The sequence below is a fragment of the Schistocerca cancellata genome, chromosome 4 (genome assembly GCF_023864275.1).
Source record: "Schistocerca cancellata isolate TAMUIC-IGC-003103 chromosome 4, iqSchCanc2.1, whole genome shotgun sequence".
Classification (NCBI taxonomy): domain Eukaryota; kingdom Metazoa; phylum Arthropoda; class Insecta; order Orthoptera; family Acrididae; genus Schistocerca; species Schistocerca cancellata.
Genome location: NC_064629.1, coordinates 276,997,085 through 277,013,892, shown reverse-complemented (window position 1 = coordinate 277,013,892; position 16,808 = coordinate 276,997,085). Strand labels below are relative to the sequence as shown.

The 16,808-nt window shown below is 42.4% G+C and overlaps 1 protein-coding gene across 2 annotated transcripts in view; it reads left to right on the top strand.

The window, feature by feature from the left end:
- Nucleotides 1–16,808, top strand: part of LOC126183498 (WASH complex subunit 4) — a 179,968-nt gene that overhangs the window by 8,627 nt on the left and 154,533 nt on the right. For both annotated transcript variants that reach the window (XM_049925535.1, XM_049925536.1), the window contains exon 3: nucleotides 2,136–2,301. In XM_049925535.1, the coding sequence (XP_049781492.1) occupies nucleotides 2,136–2,301 (166 nt within the window). The remainder of the gene's footprint in view (nucleotides 1–2,135; nucleotides 2,302–16,808) is intronic.

Here is a 16,808-nt window from a genome sequence, read left to right as displayed (position 1 = left end):
TCATGAATTCAGTTGCATCAGACGTATCTAAACAGAAAGTATTGGACAGAAGCCACACCTAAACAGATATTCAAAGCAAGAGATATTTCCTAAATGCAATGCAGAGATGCCAAATATTTTCTGTTGTGACAAGAAAAGACACTAGTGCGGATATTCACAATACATGGTACATATAAAAATGTGTGTGAAGTGATACGCAAGCTACTGCTCTTCTTTAGGTCTTCTATATTTCCTTATTGTTACATGGTAAAGGTCCAAGACTGATGAGCAATAATCAAGAATCAGTCAAATGAGGGTTCCGTAAGTTTGCTCTTTAATGGATGAGATTTTAAAGAATCCTCCAAGGAATCTGTGTGTGGTACCTTTTATTTTCCATAACTAGTTCCCAATCCACTTAAAATCCTTCTTAACACATACTCTTACATATATTTTTTTATTATGGATTGATCACCAGTCATCTGGCTGAACAATGGAGTGTCTTCCTGCTTATTTGTTGATGTTGTGGACCATTTACATATTCTAAGAACAGTAATTGTCCATCAATACTCCCTTGGGGTACACCTAAACAACATGTTGTGTTTCATCGCTGAGGAAGTACTCAATACATCACTATTCTGTTTATATTATCTTTACTAGGCAACATTACTAAATGGAACTAAACTTTTCAGAAGTGAAGGAACATTAGGAACATTGCAAGAGCCTGTTCTCTCTCTCTCGCACGTGTGCGTGTGCTTACTGGCGGGAGGAGGGGTGGGGGAGGAATGGAGAGAGAGAGAGAGAGAGAGAGAGAGAGAGAGAGAGAGAGCAGTGGCAGTATTAGCAGTGAAGGGCATATAAAGTGTCTGGGGGACATGGAAAACAGTGCAGACAATTTCTTAATGCGGAAACAGAGTGATTTATCTGGTGCCGAAAAGGGCATGATCATTGGCTTTCAGGCTAAGGGCGGAAGCATTTCTGAAATGGCTAAGTTTTGTGAACTGTTTGTGTGCTGCCAGGGTTGAAGTATAATGTGCAGGGCAAAATGGCACTATCCGTAACCAGTGCTGGGGCAATTGTGGTTCACCACAGGTCATAGATTATGGATGAATAACGGCTGTGGAGATTTGTACAGGTGAATAGACGTTCAGTTGTTGAGCATCTGTAGATGAACCAAGGGGCTACCAACAGTGTCTCCTCAACAACCATTCAGCAAATTTTGCTGTGTATGGTCCTCTGCAGCGGGTTCCTGGTTCATGCAGCTATGTGGGCTGCTGTTCACTGACAGCAGAGGCAGTAATTTTCACACCAGTACTGCAGCTGGACGTGCATTGACTGGCAGTAGGTAGTATTTTGAGTTGAATCGTGTTTTATGTTGCATTGGCCTGAAACATCTGAAAGAAAACACTCTACAACTGTCATTGGAAGGGTCCAGGCTGGAGGAGGGAGTGTTATGGTCTGGCGAATGGGCGAATGTTTTTGAGGCATTCCCCGAGTGATCTCATCATTCTGGAAGGCACACTGGATCAACGCAAGTACTCATCTATACTTGGAGATTATGTCCATCCCTACATGCAGTTTGTTTTTCCTTGGCTCAATGACATCTACCAGCAGTACAGTTCAATGAGTCGCACAGCCCACAGTGTATGTACATGGTTAAGAGGACCAGAATGAGTTCACTGTAATATCCTGGCAACCAAACCCCCCAGATGTAAACCCAATGGAGAATCTGTGGGACCACCTCAATTGGACTGTTTGCACCCTGGATCCTCAACTAAGAAAGGTAGTGCAGCTGGCCACAGCACTGGTGTCAGCATGGCTGTATGTCCTTGTCAGCACCTTCCAGAACTCGTCGCTCTCTTCCTCCATGCCTCGCAGTAGCCCATGCTGCAAAAGATGATTACTCGGGCTTTTCTACAGGTGGTCACATTAATGTTTATTGGGCAGTGCATATTGTAACAAGTGCAGCATGGGTGCTAACACAGTAATCTTAAGATTTAAAGTGCACAAAATCTTTGTGAACTAAATGCTGATCATAGTTGCAATTTATATCTCATGTAGTTAATTTTGGTAGAAACTTCATTTTTAGTTTACTGAACAGAGCAGTTAGTTTTAGTTTCCCATCAGCATACAGTGACAGACTTTTCATTATTTTCCAGCTTTCACCACATGAAAATACACCATTGCTGCAAATTATTGATACAGATAACAAAGTTTTGAATAAAGTTGTCACTGTATTTGCTTCATTGTGCAAAGAAGTGAGATGCCTGCAAGCTGATGCAAGTGACAAATACTACAATGCTCTTCTATTTTATGGTGAAGGAGGTATGTTAATGTTGTTCACGTACCTAATGTAAATGTTTTTAGAGGAATCTTTCATTGTTAGTTATGTCTTGTAATATGCTTACAATAAGACTTACTAGAAGACCATTTATTCCAGGAACAATAAATAACAGTAAGAAATCTGTTCTCTTGTTGAGAGTTTCAATAATATGTGACTGAGAGAAACTGTGGAAAGGCCTCTGTTGTCATGTTCCTGGTAGCTTCTGCTGGCACATAATCAGCATGCAAATTGTCTTGTTATTCCCAGACTCCAAGACTGGGCTGAGATGATTGTAAGCATAGCTGTGCTAAGGTTTATATTAGCTTATTTATCTTGCCAAACTCTTAAGGCTGTTTACTGTGGGTAATGTGATTTTATGCTGTACTGCCTTGTGAGAGCTTCTGGGATGTCTGTTATTCTAATTGGGGTGAAAGACAATTGGGAGTAGTGAAATGTGAAAAATCAGGCAATGGGTTTAGGTAGGCCATCAGATGTGTCCAGCCACTTCTGTGTCTAAACATGGAAGTAACTATATTTTATCAGTCAGTTAAAAAAAAAAAAAAAAAAAAAAAAACCACATCAGGAACAGCATGCTCCACAATTGTGTTAGAGATCCAAGATAGGAGGAAGGGCAGAATCGGTCATAGATTTTAATCTGTGTATTGCAGATAGATTTCAGCTGCTGTGTAGCTACACCATGTGATAAAAAGTATCCTGACACCCCCAAAAACATACGTTTTTCATATTAGGCGCATTGTGCTGCCGCCTACTGCCAGGAACTCTTTATCGGCGACCTCAGTAGTCATTAGACATCAGGCGAGAGTAGAATGGGGTGCTCTGCAGAACTCAAGGACTACAAACATGGTCAGGTGATTGGGTGTTGCTTGTGTCATGGTCGAGCGGCTGCTCATAAGCCATACATCACACCAGTAAATGCCAAATGACGCCTCGCTTGGTGTAAGGAGCGACAGTTGAACAGTGGAAAAACATTGTGTGGAGTGACAAATCACAGTGCACAATGTGGCTATCCAATGTCAGGGTGTGGGTATGGCAAATGCCTGGTGAACATCATCTGCCAGTGTGTGTAGTGCCAACAGTAAAACTCGGAGGCGGTGGTATTATGTTGTGGTCGTAGTTTTCATGGAGGGCACATGCACCCCTTGTTGTTTTGCGTGCCACTATCACAGCACAGGCCTACATTGATGTTTTAAGCACCTTCTTGCTTCCCACTGTTCAAGAGCAATTCGGGAGTGACAATTGCATCTTTCAACACAATCGAGCACCTCTTCATAATGCATGGCCTGTGGCGGAGTGGTTACACGACAATACGAGGGCAGTTCAATAAGTAATGCAACACATTTTTTTTTTCTGAAACAGGGGTTGTTTTATTCAGCATTGAAATACACCAGGTTATTCCCCAATCTTTTAGCTACACAACACTATTTTTCAGCGTAATCTCCAATCAATGCTACGGCCTTACGGCACCTTGAAATGAGGGCCTGTATGCCTGCACGGTACCATTCCACTGGTCGATGTCGGAGCCAACGTCGTACTGCATCAATAACTTCTTCATCGTCCGCGTAGTGCCTCCCCCGGATTGCGTCCTTCATTGGGCCAAACATATGGAAATCCGATGGTGTGAGATCGGGGCTCTAGGGTGCATGAGGAAGAACAGTTCACTGAAGTTTTGTGAGCTCCTCTCGGGTGCGAAGACTTGTGTGAGGTCTTGCGTTGTCATGAAGAAGGAGAAGTTCGTTCAGATTTTTGTGCCTACGAACACGCTGAAGTCGTTTCTTCAATTTCTGAAGAGTAGCACAATACACTTCAGAGTTGATCGTTTGACCATGGGGAAGGACATCGAACAGAATAACCCCTTCAGCATCCCAGAAGACTGTAACCATGACTTTACCGGCTGAGGGTATGGCTTTAAACTTTTTCTTGGTAGGGGAGTGGGTGTGGCGCCACTCCATAGATTGCCGTTTTGTTTCAGGTTCGAAGTGATGAACCCATGTTTCATCGCCTGTAACAATCTTTGACAAGAAATTGTCACCCTCAGCCACATGACAAGCAAGCAATTCCGCACAGATGGTTCTCCTTTGCTCTTTATGGTGTTCAGTTAGACAACGAGGGACCGAGCGGGAACAAACCTTTGAATATCCCAACTGGTGAACAATTGTGACAGCACTACCAACAGAGATGTCAAGTTGAGCACTGAGTTGTTTGATGGTGATCCGTCGATGATCTCGAACGAGTGTGTTCGCACGCTCCGCCATTGCAGGAGTCACAGCTGTGCACGGCCGGCCCGCATGCGGGAGATCAGTCAGTCTTGCTTGACCTTGCGGTGATGATGACACACGCTTTGCCCAACGACTCACCGTGCTTTTGTCCACTGCCAGATCACCGTAGACATTCTGCAAGCGCCTATGAATATCTGAGATGCCCTGGTTTTCCGCCAAAAGAAACTCGATCACTGCCCGTTGTTTGCAACGCACATCCGTTACAGACGTCATTTTAACAGCTCCGTACAGCGCTGCCACCTGTGGGAAGTCAATGAAACTATACGAGACGAAGCGGGAATGTTTGAAAATATTCCACAAGAAATTTCCGGTTTTTTCAACCAAAATTGGCCGAGAAAAAAAATGTGTTGCATTACTTATTGAACTGGCCTCGTAACATCCCTGTAATGGACTGGCCTGCACAGGGTCTTAACCTGAATCGTATAGAACATCTTTGGGACATTTTGGATCACCAACATCATGCCAGGCCTCACCGACTGACGTCGATACCTCTCCTCAGTGCACCACTCTGTGAAGAATGGACTGTCATTCCCCAAGAAACCTTCCAGTACCTGACAAAGTATGCCTGTGAGAGTGGAAGCTGTCATCAAGGCTAAGGGTGGGCCAACACCATATTTAATTCCGGCATTACCAATGGAGGATGTAACGAACTTGTAAGTCTTTTTCAGCCAGGGGTCCGGATACTTTTGATCACATAGTGTATCTTCAGTGCAGTTATATCAAAAGTCAAGATGACTCATTGTAAATGTTGTCACATTGGTGGTACAGATAACAAGCATTGAGAGTCATCATGACTTGGAGATAACTACACTGAAGATAGCTCACAGTAGCTGGAATTGATCTGCAGTAAACTAATTAAAATTTACAACTGATGCTGCCCTTCCTCCTATCTTGGAGCTAAAAAAATGTGTGGTATGTGATTGTCCTGAACCATTTTAGAAATTAAATATACTGTAGTTGTCATGGCACAAGAAGATCCCTGACATCTAGTAGCACTCTTGCCAGCTTTCATGTACATAGTGCGAATGGCTGCAGGTGAGATAATAGCCTTCTATAGGACTGTGACAACCCTGCGGCCTTGCCATAGAGACATTTACACAATTGCATGATGTGACTGGTTCAAATTGGCAAGTGAAGCTGCCACAACCAGTCCACGGCAGTTATCAGGTGTCTTCTTATGCCACTTAGATTATAGTAAGATGCAAATGAGGACAAAAATCTACAAAGAAAGAAATGTGTCGGACAGGAAACCAAAAATGTAAATTATGGTAATTTATTTAAGGATCATGAAGTACATCACATTAATGTAAGTAGTAAGTACATCATTTTATAAAATGAAGATTGTACGGACTAAGATAAAAGGAGCAAATTTAACAGTGATAATTATGCAAACAGCAAAACATATTGGAAGTACAAAGAAGGCAAAAGAACAAATAATCAAATAGAAAAAGGCAACAATCAATGAAAAGGCAAAAGTTTGAAGAAAAAAAATAAAAGGAACATGATATAATATGCTGAATGAAACAAAACTGTGTGGACATTTTTTAAGAGCAAATGAGACTTTACAGTGAATATTTGACGAGAGAAGTGTTTGTGTGCAAGGACAGTATGAAGGAAATGAACAGAAACTTATGTTGGCTAAATCTCACATTTCACCTATTCAGATGGTAGGTGGCACATTAATAAACAACAGAGAAAAATGTACAAGCACATGAAGAGTGATCTTTGTGTAATTTTTAAAGTTTTCCTGGTGTAATAAGTATTCCACGAGGTGGGATATTTTGGGATTGCAACCAGATGATGGTGATGTCTTGCCATAAAATTTTACCTGACAAATTTTCAGGCATCTTCATATGAGTTTTACAGTGTGAAGATAGCTGAACGTCTGTCAGTCAGAATTTCATGGAAAAGATGTCGTCGTCATCTATCTACAATCCTGAAACCTTGTGTAATTGATTTTTAGAGTTTGTATAGTTCAAAAGTTGAATCAGAAACACAGGTAGTTAATAATGAGAATAATGACATTCTGGATATGATACGGGATGTTGTGTAAAAGAACATTAAAGATACTTACAAAGAAACAGTGCCTGCAGATGGATAGTGTTACAGTGGAAATGGCTACAGTCGAAGAAAAAGTAATACGAAACAAACTTAACAAAATCATTTACTAAAGACATTTTAGCCCCTGTGTATAATTTATAAGTCATTCCCTAAAATCATTGTCCACAGCTCGTGGTCTAGTGGCTAGCATTGCTGCCTCTGGATCATAGGGTCCTGGGTTCGATTCCCAGCCAGGTCGGGGATTTTCTCCACCCAGGGACTGCTGCCCACCATGAGATTGAATGCCACCTGGTTTTGTCGCAGGCATGTAACTTTGACAAGAAAAGTAGGAAGCAGAGCAGGGACAAATGTAGTATCATTCTATTGATGATATGAACCACAGATGAAGAAATCCAGTCATAAGTGATTTTGATAAAGGGCAGACTGTTACACACAAACACCTGGGAATGAGCATCTTGGCAATGATGAATCTTGGCAATGATGAATCTTATTGACTGTTTGTATTTTAGTGTAGCGTGCATCTGTAGAGAGTGGTTGAGACAGTGAAACTATGGCCATGTGACAAGGAGCTGAACACCTGTGACTGATCACATAACTTACAGGTCAGAGGCTTGCTCAGTCTGGAAAGCAGTATAGGTGGTAATGTGTGGCAGATCTGGCAACAGAATACAATGCTGACTCAGGCACAAGAGTTTCGGAACACATCATTCAGTGTACACTGTTGGAATGTATGGCTCCTCTACACACAACACCTACATGTTTTTGTGCTGAATCAACGACAAAATCAATGATGATTGCAGTGGGCATTGGTTTGTTGGAATTGACCATGGATGAGTGCCTAGTTGGATGAATTGTGCTTCTCGTTACAACAGTCCAAAGGTTTTTATGGAACAATCAGTACGCCGGGAAAGCTTTAAACATCAGTCCAAAGGTTATGTCTGGTTATGCCATCATCCAGGCAAATGGATGCTTGAAATATGCACTGTACCATGGAGACAGACCATTGCAGCCACTGTAATGCCATGGGGGACATTCACCTAGGCTTCCATAGGGCCTGTAGTAATCAGAAGCACCCTGTTAGCTGTGGGCAGTGTTAACCACATTACAGACCAGCTCCATCTCTTTATGCCAGATGGCATCTCCCAACAGTATAACTGTCCATATTCCTTGTTACAAGGCAGAATTATTCTACAGTGGCTTGAGGAACTTGATAGTGAACTCATGTTGGTGTCTTGGCCACTAAACCCCTCTGCACTGAATGCAATGCAACACACATTGGATGCAATTGGGCCCCACTTCCATTCTCACAAACCACTGGCCTGTAATTTAGAGGAATTGTGTGAGGTAGGGCTTAGAAATCTGGTCCCACATACCTGTGGAAGAGGATGGAGGACATGTTGAACCCATACCGTACAGAATTGCTGCTGTATTAAGTTCTGTAAGTGGAGCAGCATGCTATTGCAGGTTGTCATATTGTTTTGGCTCATCAGTGTATGTGAACAACCTTTCTTTTGTTAATTACATTGTATTGTTTCCCACTACTGAAAATCCACTTCAACAAAAACAAAAGAAAAAAAACTTCATAAAGTGTGTTTGAAAGTCATTTATAATAAGCTCAAAATAATCAGCTAAACTTTACAAAGGGATGACCACGTGCTGCGTTAGTTTGTGGTAAACAATAGATGTTGGTAACCCACCTTTGTGTTAAGTTGAAGGCAACCAATGAATGAGTGGTAACTAGATTGGTCATCACATAGTTAACATACGATTTAATCACATTTTGTAGACAGCCCATCCTTCACATTTTGCTTTTGCCTTGTATTGACAATCCTGTTGTTATAAAGTTAATTTCAGGAATCAAAAGGATAACAATTACAAATGTCATGTGAGCAGCTCTATCTTCATTTGTTTTATGTTTTTCATGCTTGCAGGAGTTTTTTTCATTGATATATTTAACACTTTTGTTATTTGTGTGTTGAAATATTATTAAATATTTTGTCCCGAAAATGAGATCTAGATTTTGATGACTGATAGATCTGTCTTGTAAGGTTAGGTTGCAAGATAACAGTGTGGTTGAGAGTCAGCAAAGGCAACCAATATGCAACTGAAATCTTGGTTGAGATGATGAACTGATCTGCAGCATAGCCGGAGGTCTGTAGATGGCTGCAAAGATACTAGTTTCATTTGTCATTATTATTTTCTGTTTACTTGCGTACAGAGTTGTGCGGTCCTGCTCCCTTCCTTATATGAAGAAACTGGTATAGGCATGTGTATTCAATACAGAGAGATGTAAACAGGCAGAGTACAACACTGCGGTCAGCAACGCCTATATAAGGCAACAAGTGTCTGGCTCAGTTGTTAGATTGGTTACTGCTGCTACAATGGCAGGTTATCAAGATTTAAATGAGTCTGAACATGGTGTTCTAGTCGGCGAATGAGCAATGAGAAACTGCATCTTCAAGGTAGCAATGAAGTGGGGATTTTTCCCATATGACCATTTCGCGAGTGTACCGTGAATATCAGGAATCTGGTAAGACATCAGATCTCTGGCATCGCTGGGTGGAAAAAGATCCTGCTAGAACAGGACTGAAGATGACCGAAGAGAATTGTTCAACATAACAGAAGTGAAACCCTTCCACAAATTGCTGCAGATTTCTATGCTGTGCCATCAACAAGTGTCAGTGTGTGAACCATTCAACAAAAAATCATCGTATAGGCTTTTGGAACCAAAGGCCCACTCGTGTATCCTTGATGACTTCATGACACAAAGCTTTACGCCTCACCTGGGCCCATCAACTCCGACATTGAACTGTTGATGACTGGAAACGTGTTGCCTGACCGGTTGAGTCTCATTTCAAATTGTATCGAGCAGATGGACGTGTATGGGCATGGAGACAGCCTCTTTAATCCATGGATCCTGCATGTCAGCAGGGGTCTGTTCAAGCTGGTGGAGGCTATGTAATGGTGTGAGGTGTGTACAGTTGGAGTGATACGGGACCCCTGATACGTCTAGATATGACTCTGACAGGTGACACTTGCATAAGGGTACTGTCTGATCACCTGCATCCATTCGTGTCCATCGGTCCTTCCAATGGACTTGGAAAATTCCGGCAGGACAGTGTGATAGCAGTGAGAGTGTAGATGACTCCAGCAATCTCCATATGTAACATTTGTTTACCTCCAGGTAGGTTACTGTTTACCTTGAAAAGACAATCTTGGTCCAACAATTCTGTCCGCTATTCTCCTAATTGGTAATTTCAGTGCACACTGCTGCATATTGGGTATTACCACTTTGTTTGGTAGAGGCTGTCTGATGGACCAGCTTCTTTTCAATCTCGGTCTGTCTCCTCTCAATGATAGTACTCGTATCCACTTTAGTGCCATTTACGGTACCTTTTCGGCCATTGACCGTAGTTCTCTTCACCCAATCTTGGGGCCTTGCTACAGTGGTTACTGCATGAAGATATTTATGACAGTGACCACTTTTTGGTGACCCTGTCACTTTCTTTTCACTTCTCAATGGAGCACTTACCATATTGGGCTTTTTGAAAAACCAACTGGCAATAGTATGGACACTGAACATATCTGGAATGTGTTCAGTGGGTAACATTCAGACCAGAAATGAAATGGCACCTACTATTGTTTCAAAGAAAGCTGGCACATTCCTCTCTGCATGTGCCTGGGTGTTGGCTTACTGAAGTAAGTCATGTAAAATTGACTGCCCCATAACTTCACTGACATAACAGCTGCTATTCCAGTTACCCATATGAAGAAAGTTGTGATCACATTTTATTCAGTGGTGCTTCAGAACAAAATCACAGTTGGCCACTATTAGTAGCCTTTGTGCAGTTCCTGGCAAAATGCCTCTGTCCATTATCCGTACCTCCTTGTGGTGCATAGGTTCTAGTTAGTTTGATGCAGTGTACCTCACATTCTGGCATTCCATTTATTTGCTCAACCTGAAATGCAAACAGTTTTTGTAAATCACCCACATGTCACTCAGATTTGGTATCCACACAAAGCAAAGCCTTCATTCACTGTGTTTTCCAGGAATAAAAGAGAGGGATTCCACAAATTATGAGGTTCATTCGAACGAAACCTGGTCAGTGCATCTATCTTTGCCTTACATGAAAAGTGACACCATGTAACTGCGGGTATAGTGGTGCCATCTATTGGTAGAGAGACTGACGCCTGTGCACCATTTGATGTTGCATAGCACCAGTGTGGGTTCACGTCGAAGAGAAGGTGGTCGCACAAGCTATCATCCACTACTGAACATGCAGGAGCAACAAGGAGTGACTCGATTTTTGGCAGCGGAGGGACTTGAAGGCTTTGAAATGTATTGACGGATGAAGGCTGTGTACGGTGAATACAGTCTGAGTCATTCAAGTGTTGTGGAATAGCGCAGAAGATTCTTTGAGGGGCGCAAGTCACTGGAAGAAGATACTCATCCTGGACAAGCTCATTGTGTCATCACAGCAGGAATGGTTGCGGAAGTGAATGCTTTAGTCTTGGACAACTGCAGAATCACCATGGACGAGATCCATCGGTTACTGGGTATTAACGTGGGCACCACCCACACCTTAATGCATCAACACTTGAACTTTCAAAAAATCTGTGCACAGTGGGTTCCCTACCAACTGACCGCCAAACAGTGCAATAAACGAATGGCGCTGTCTTTGAGTCATATGCAACATTGTCATGAGGAGGAATACTGCTTTCTGTCACGTATTGTCACAGGTGACGGAACGTGGTGTTACCATTTGAACCAGAAAGCAAGTGTCAAAGCAAGCAGTGGAAACATGCAACTTCACCACATCCATAGAAATCAGAGGCCGTGCACACCAGTTCTGGTAATGTCATGATGTCCTTCTTTTTGACCACAAGGGCCTACTGCTTGTCGAGCTCCTGGAATGGGGAACCACCATCAATGCCCAGCATTAGACAAGCCATCAAGCCGAAATGCCATGGCAGATTTCCTGTAACCTAGCCTCCCACATCAAAGATACTAACCATTTCCTTCACCAGCTCTCCACGGGCCCCACACCTTTATCTCCTTGACCCCTTCCTGTCACTGTTGATGCTACCTCTCTATACACCAACGTCAATCATGCCCATGGCCATGCCACTATCAAACACTACCTTTCCTAGTGCTCTTCAGACTTCAACCCACCACTTCATTCATTATACACCTTACCATCAACATTTTCTTTGAAAGGAAGGTACAAAAACAAATATACAGTGCAGCCATGCTATATCTGCGTGTTGCGGGATGTCAGCGCATTTATCAGAACCCAGGCGATAACACATGAAGCAGCAATAGGCAGAAGGGCCACCTGCAGAAGAGAACACAACACCATGTGGTAGCCGAGCTACACATGGCTGACTGACTGCAGACAAGACACAGACAAGGGTAAGACCAAAGTAACATAAGTAAACAATAAGTGCAAAGCAGATACCATCACCACAGTGATGACAGCAAGTCAAGAGCAGACTGACTACAATCTGAATCACAACCAGAAAGATCAAGTGCCAAGAGAGATTGTTATCCAATTGTCTGTAGTACAGAGATAATAGTAACCAACGGTATAAGGTGCGAGTACAGAACTGACACTGTGTGGCCGTATTTATATTGGCCACGAGGAACACTATTGGCCAGCTTAATCATGCGGCTAGATGAGTGGTGCTGCTTACGTTGCAAGCGCAGTGGTGTGGCAAGACTGTGCTGTGTAATGGCCATCTAGATCCATTACCTGCAGTTGGCATTCAGCTTCCACGAAGCCGAATACCAGAAGACATGGGCACCAGAGTAGCGCTCTCATGTTCTAACCTATTTATGGGCCATCTAGAGGAAACCTTCCTAACCTCCCAAAATCCCCTCCGCCTAATCTGATTCAGGTTCATTGATAATATCTTCATGATCTGGACTCAGGGCCAAGATACCTACCTACTGCTTTCCTTCATTACCTCAACACCTTCACTCCCATCCACTTCACCTGGTCCTCCTCTACCCAATGGACCACCTTCCTGGACACTGACTGCGACCTCTCTAATGGCTCAATCAACATCTCTGTTAACATTAAACCCACTAATTACCAACAGTACCTGCATTTTGACAGCTGCCATCCCTTCCACACTATCCATCCCATGCAGCCTAGCCATGGGTAGACTATGTATCTGCAATGACGAGACCTCTCTTACCCAGTATGCTGAGGGCCTCACGAAGACCTTCACAGACAGGCGATACCCCTAAAACTCAAGTCACAAATAGACTTCCTTGCCATATCGTGACAGACCTCCAATTCTTCCACCACCTGTAAGAATCAGCTACATAGGAGTGCCCCACTTGTCACCGAATATCACCCTAGTCTGGAACAACTGAACCATATCCTTTGTCAGGGCTTTCTCTCTTGTCATTCTCTGAAATGAGGAACATCCTACCCAAGATACTTCCCACCCCTCCTGAAGTGGTTTTCCACCACCCACTCAATCTAAACATCACCTTAGTCCATCTCTATGCCTCTGCCACTCCCAACCCCTTCCCATAGGGATCATATCCCTGTGGCAAACCAAGATGCAAAATTTGCGCAGACCGCCCATGCATCATCTCCTACTCCATTTCTGTAGCAGGCTTATTCTTCCCCATCAGAGGCCGGGCCACCTGTTAAAGCAGCCATGTCATATGTCTACTCTGCTGCAAACACTGAACAGCTTTTTATGTTTGTATGACTAGCAACCAGCTGTCCACCAGTATGTATGATCACCGCCAAACTGTTTTCAAGAATAAAGTAGATCACCCGGTAGCTGAGCACAACATGCTGAGTTTCAATGGCTGCTTAACAACACCAACCACTTGGACCCTTCCCTCCACCACAAACTTCTCTGAACTAAGCAAATGGGAGTTACCCTTACAACACATCCTCTGCCTCTGTAATCGTCCTGCCCTCAATCTCAGATAAACCACTTTCTCTGCACCCTTCACCAAACAGTTTCCCCTTCCTCCATTCTGTCGCCCTCTCTCATTTCACATCCCCATGTCCCTTTCAGTGTGCACTGCTCCTCACTGGCTCCTACATTGGGCATCACATGCCTAACCTGTGTACTTGCCACCCTTCCCTCCCACAATTCTAGCCAGCAAATCAACTGCCTCCCCCTCCCTCTACCCATCCGACAATACCACCAACACAACCAATCCACCAGCTGAAATGCAGCATTAGCACTGTTAGTCCAGCTGGCACCTTGTGGGACCAAAAGCTAGGTTTTTCTTTCTTTTTGTGTGTGCCTATTGACAGTCAAATGGTTGCCTTTAATCCAAAAGTATTTGTTTATTATGTTAAGATTTATAATTTTTAGAGTTATAGCCATCATAGAAACGTCAGTAAGATAAAATCTGACATCCTGAACATTTTGTGAAGGTTACCCGCGAGAGCAGCGTTTAATATTCAATAAATTTGAGGGTTAACTTATATCATGAATACTATGCAGTATTGGTTTCATGCTTATTAATTTTGCAGCTGTAAAGCAGTGTATAATGTAAATTCAGTGTTCCTAGCCTCCATTTTTGCAGTAATGAAGAAAATTGATTTTAGTTTTTTTTTTGTTTTTCTTGTTTTTCTTGTTTTTCCCCACTTTCTTGTTTTTCCCCACTTTCTTGTTTTTCCCCACTTTCTTGTTTTTCCCCACTTTCTTGTTTTTCCCCACTTTCTTGTTTTTCCCCACTTTCTTGTTTTTCCCCACTTTCTTGTTTTTCCCCACTTTCTCGTTTTTCCCCACTTTCTCGTTTTTCCCCACTTTCTCGTTTTTCCCCACCCCCCCACTTTCTCGTTTTTCCCCACCCCCCCACTTTCTCGTTTCCCACCCCCCCCACTTTCTCGTTTCCCACCCCCCCACTTTCTCGTAACACTTCTGAAGATAGTGTTAGCATTACCACACCAAAAGCACAAGCTGTGTCACTAAGGCTGAATTCAGGAATTAGTTTAGATACACACTGAGACTGTAATGAAGGTTTCATTGTCACACTCATTTAAATGTAATAAATTTCTTTGAATACTGCATGTCATATCAAAATATTTAGGCAGAAAAGGTAACATTTTTACATGCTTGTGAGTGCAGGCATCTGTACGGATCCCGGGACAATTCACTTTTGGTAGACTATTTCTTACATAGTGGTTTTTGAAATGTGATACGACATTGTTAACAATTGCCTCAGTTTTATGAAAACAGAACAGCTACCTAAACAGTGCTTTTTAATGTATGCATTGTACTTACTTACCCACATACTTTGCAAAAGGCATCATGTTCATTTCTCCCATGTTTCATGCTTGAAAGTTGACCCATGTAGTCTTCTCAGAAGTGAATTTTAGGTTTTGACAACATATTGATTTTTAAATTCCATGTAATGATGTAACAAGTAACTGTGCATCAGGTTCAGATTCAGAATTACCCTCCATACAAACCACAGAACAAGAGATACAAACACGAAGCAGGTACCAGAAGTATAGGAACCAAAAACTACAAAATTCTCAGAGAATTTATTAGTGTTCTGCTTCCACTGTCACTTTTAGTGCAGGATCAGTGATATTTTACTCTCAGATCGAGGCTATTGATACAATACAGACTGTTTCATCAGCCACAGTGTTGCCATCTCCAAGCTTCTCTCACAAGGAGGGGTGAAATACTTGAACAGCAGTTAATGCTAAAACCCAAGTTAATAAAAAGAAAATATTTTAAAACACTCACTGCATTCATGGGATTCTACTCTTCATCTAGGCCATTTGTCTTCTAGCATTAAATTTTGGATTGTCCACAAAATTCATGAAATGGCAACCCGAATTATACAACTAGCATCAAAGTGTACTGTGTCAGACTGATGCTATACTCACTGAACTGTCTCACTATCGTTAATCTGGTTACCTTTGTAATGAATAGTAGGTGAACTAACTCATCCAGTTATTGACGATAAAGCTCCTGCACAAAGGCCCACCAGTGGCAGTGGCTTTGCTGTGTGATAGCCAGCAGTTTAAAGATACATTGCTATTCAGTCTGTTTTTAGCCTCTCATCCTGGCCCACATCCTCCTCATGTGAGAAAAAGTGATGAAATTCAGTTTGTTGCAGAATCTTTGAACATATTCTTAATTTGAATATAATAAACTTTCTTGAGACTGAGAAGCTTATGTCCATGAATCAGCATGGTTTTAGAAAACATCACTTGTGTGAAACTTGGCTTGCCCTTTTCTCATATGATATACTGCGAACTATGGCTGAAGGGCAACAGGCAGAAGCCATATTTCTAAATTTCTGGAAGGCATTTGGCATGGTGCCCCACTGTAGGCTGTTAATGAAGGTACAAACATAGGAATAAGTTCACAGATATGTGTATGGCTAGAAGACTTCTTAAGTAATAGAACCCAGTATGTTGTCCTTGATGGCAAGTGTTCGTCAGGGACAAGGGTATTGTCAAGAGTTTCCCAGGGAATTGTGATAGGACCACTGTTGTTCTCTAAAATGATTTGACAGACAGGTTGGGCAGTAATCTACAGTTTTTTGCTGATGATGCTGTGGTGTACAGTAAAGTGTCGAAGTTGAGTGACTGTAGGAAGATACGAGACAACTTAGACAAATTTCCTGTTGATGTGATGAATGGATGCTAGCTCTGAATGTGAAAAAAAGTTGAATTAATGAGACTGGTAGGAAGAAGAAACCTGTGATGTTCAGATACATCATTTTTAATGTCCTGCTCGACACAGTCAAGTCATTTAAATACCTGAGTGTAAGATTGCAAAGCGATATGCAATGGAGCAAGCAGGTGAGAATGGTGATATGGAAGGCGAATGGTTGACTTCAGTTTATTGGGTACAAACAAGATAACATATGAGGGTCATTTCAAAAGTCCTGCACACTGTTACTGTGGTTTGATAAAGTTGAAATTCTAAATCTACATTGATACTTCGCAATCCACCATACAGCACATGGCGGAGCTCACCCCATACCACTGCTAGTCATTTCCTTTCCTGTTCCACTCGCAAATAGAACAAGGGAAAAACGACTGTCAATATGCCTTCGTATGTGCCCTAGTATCTTGTATCCTGTCTTTATGGTCTTCACACACAATGAACGTTGGAGGCAACAGAATCGTTTTGCAGTCTGCTTC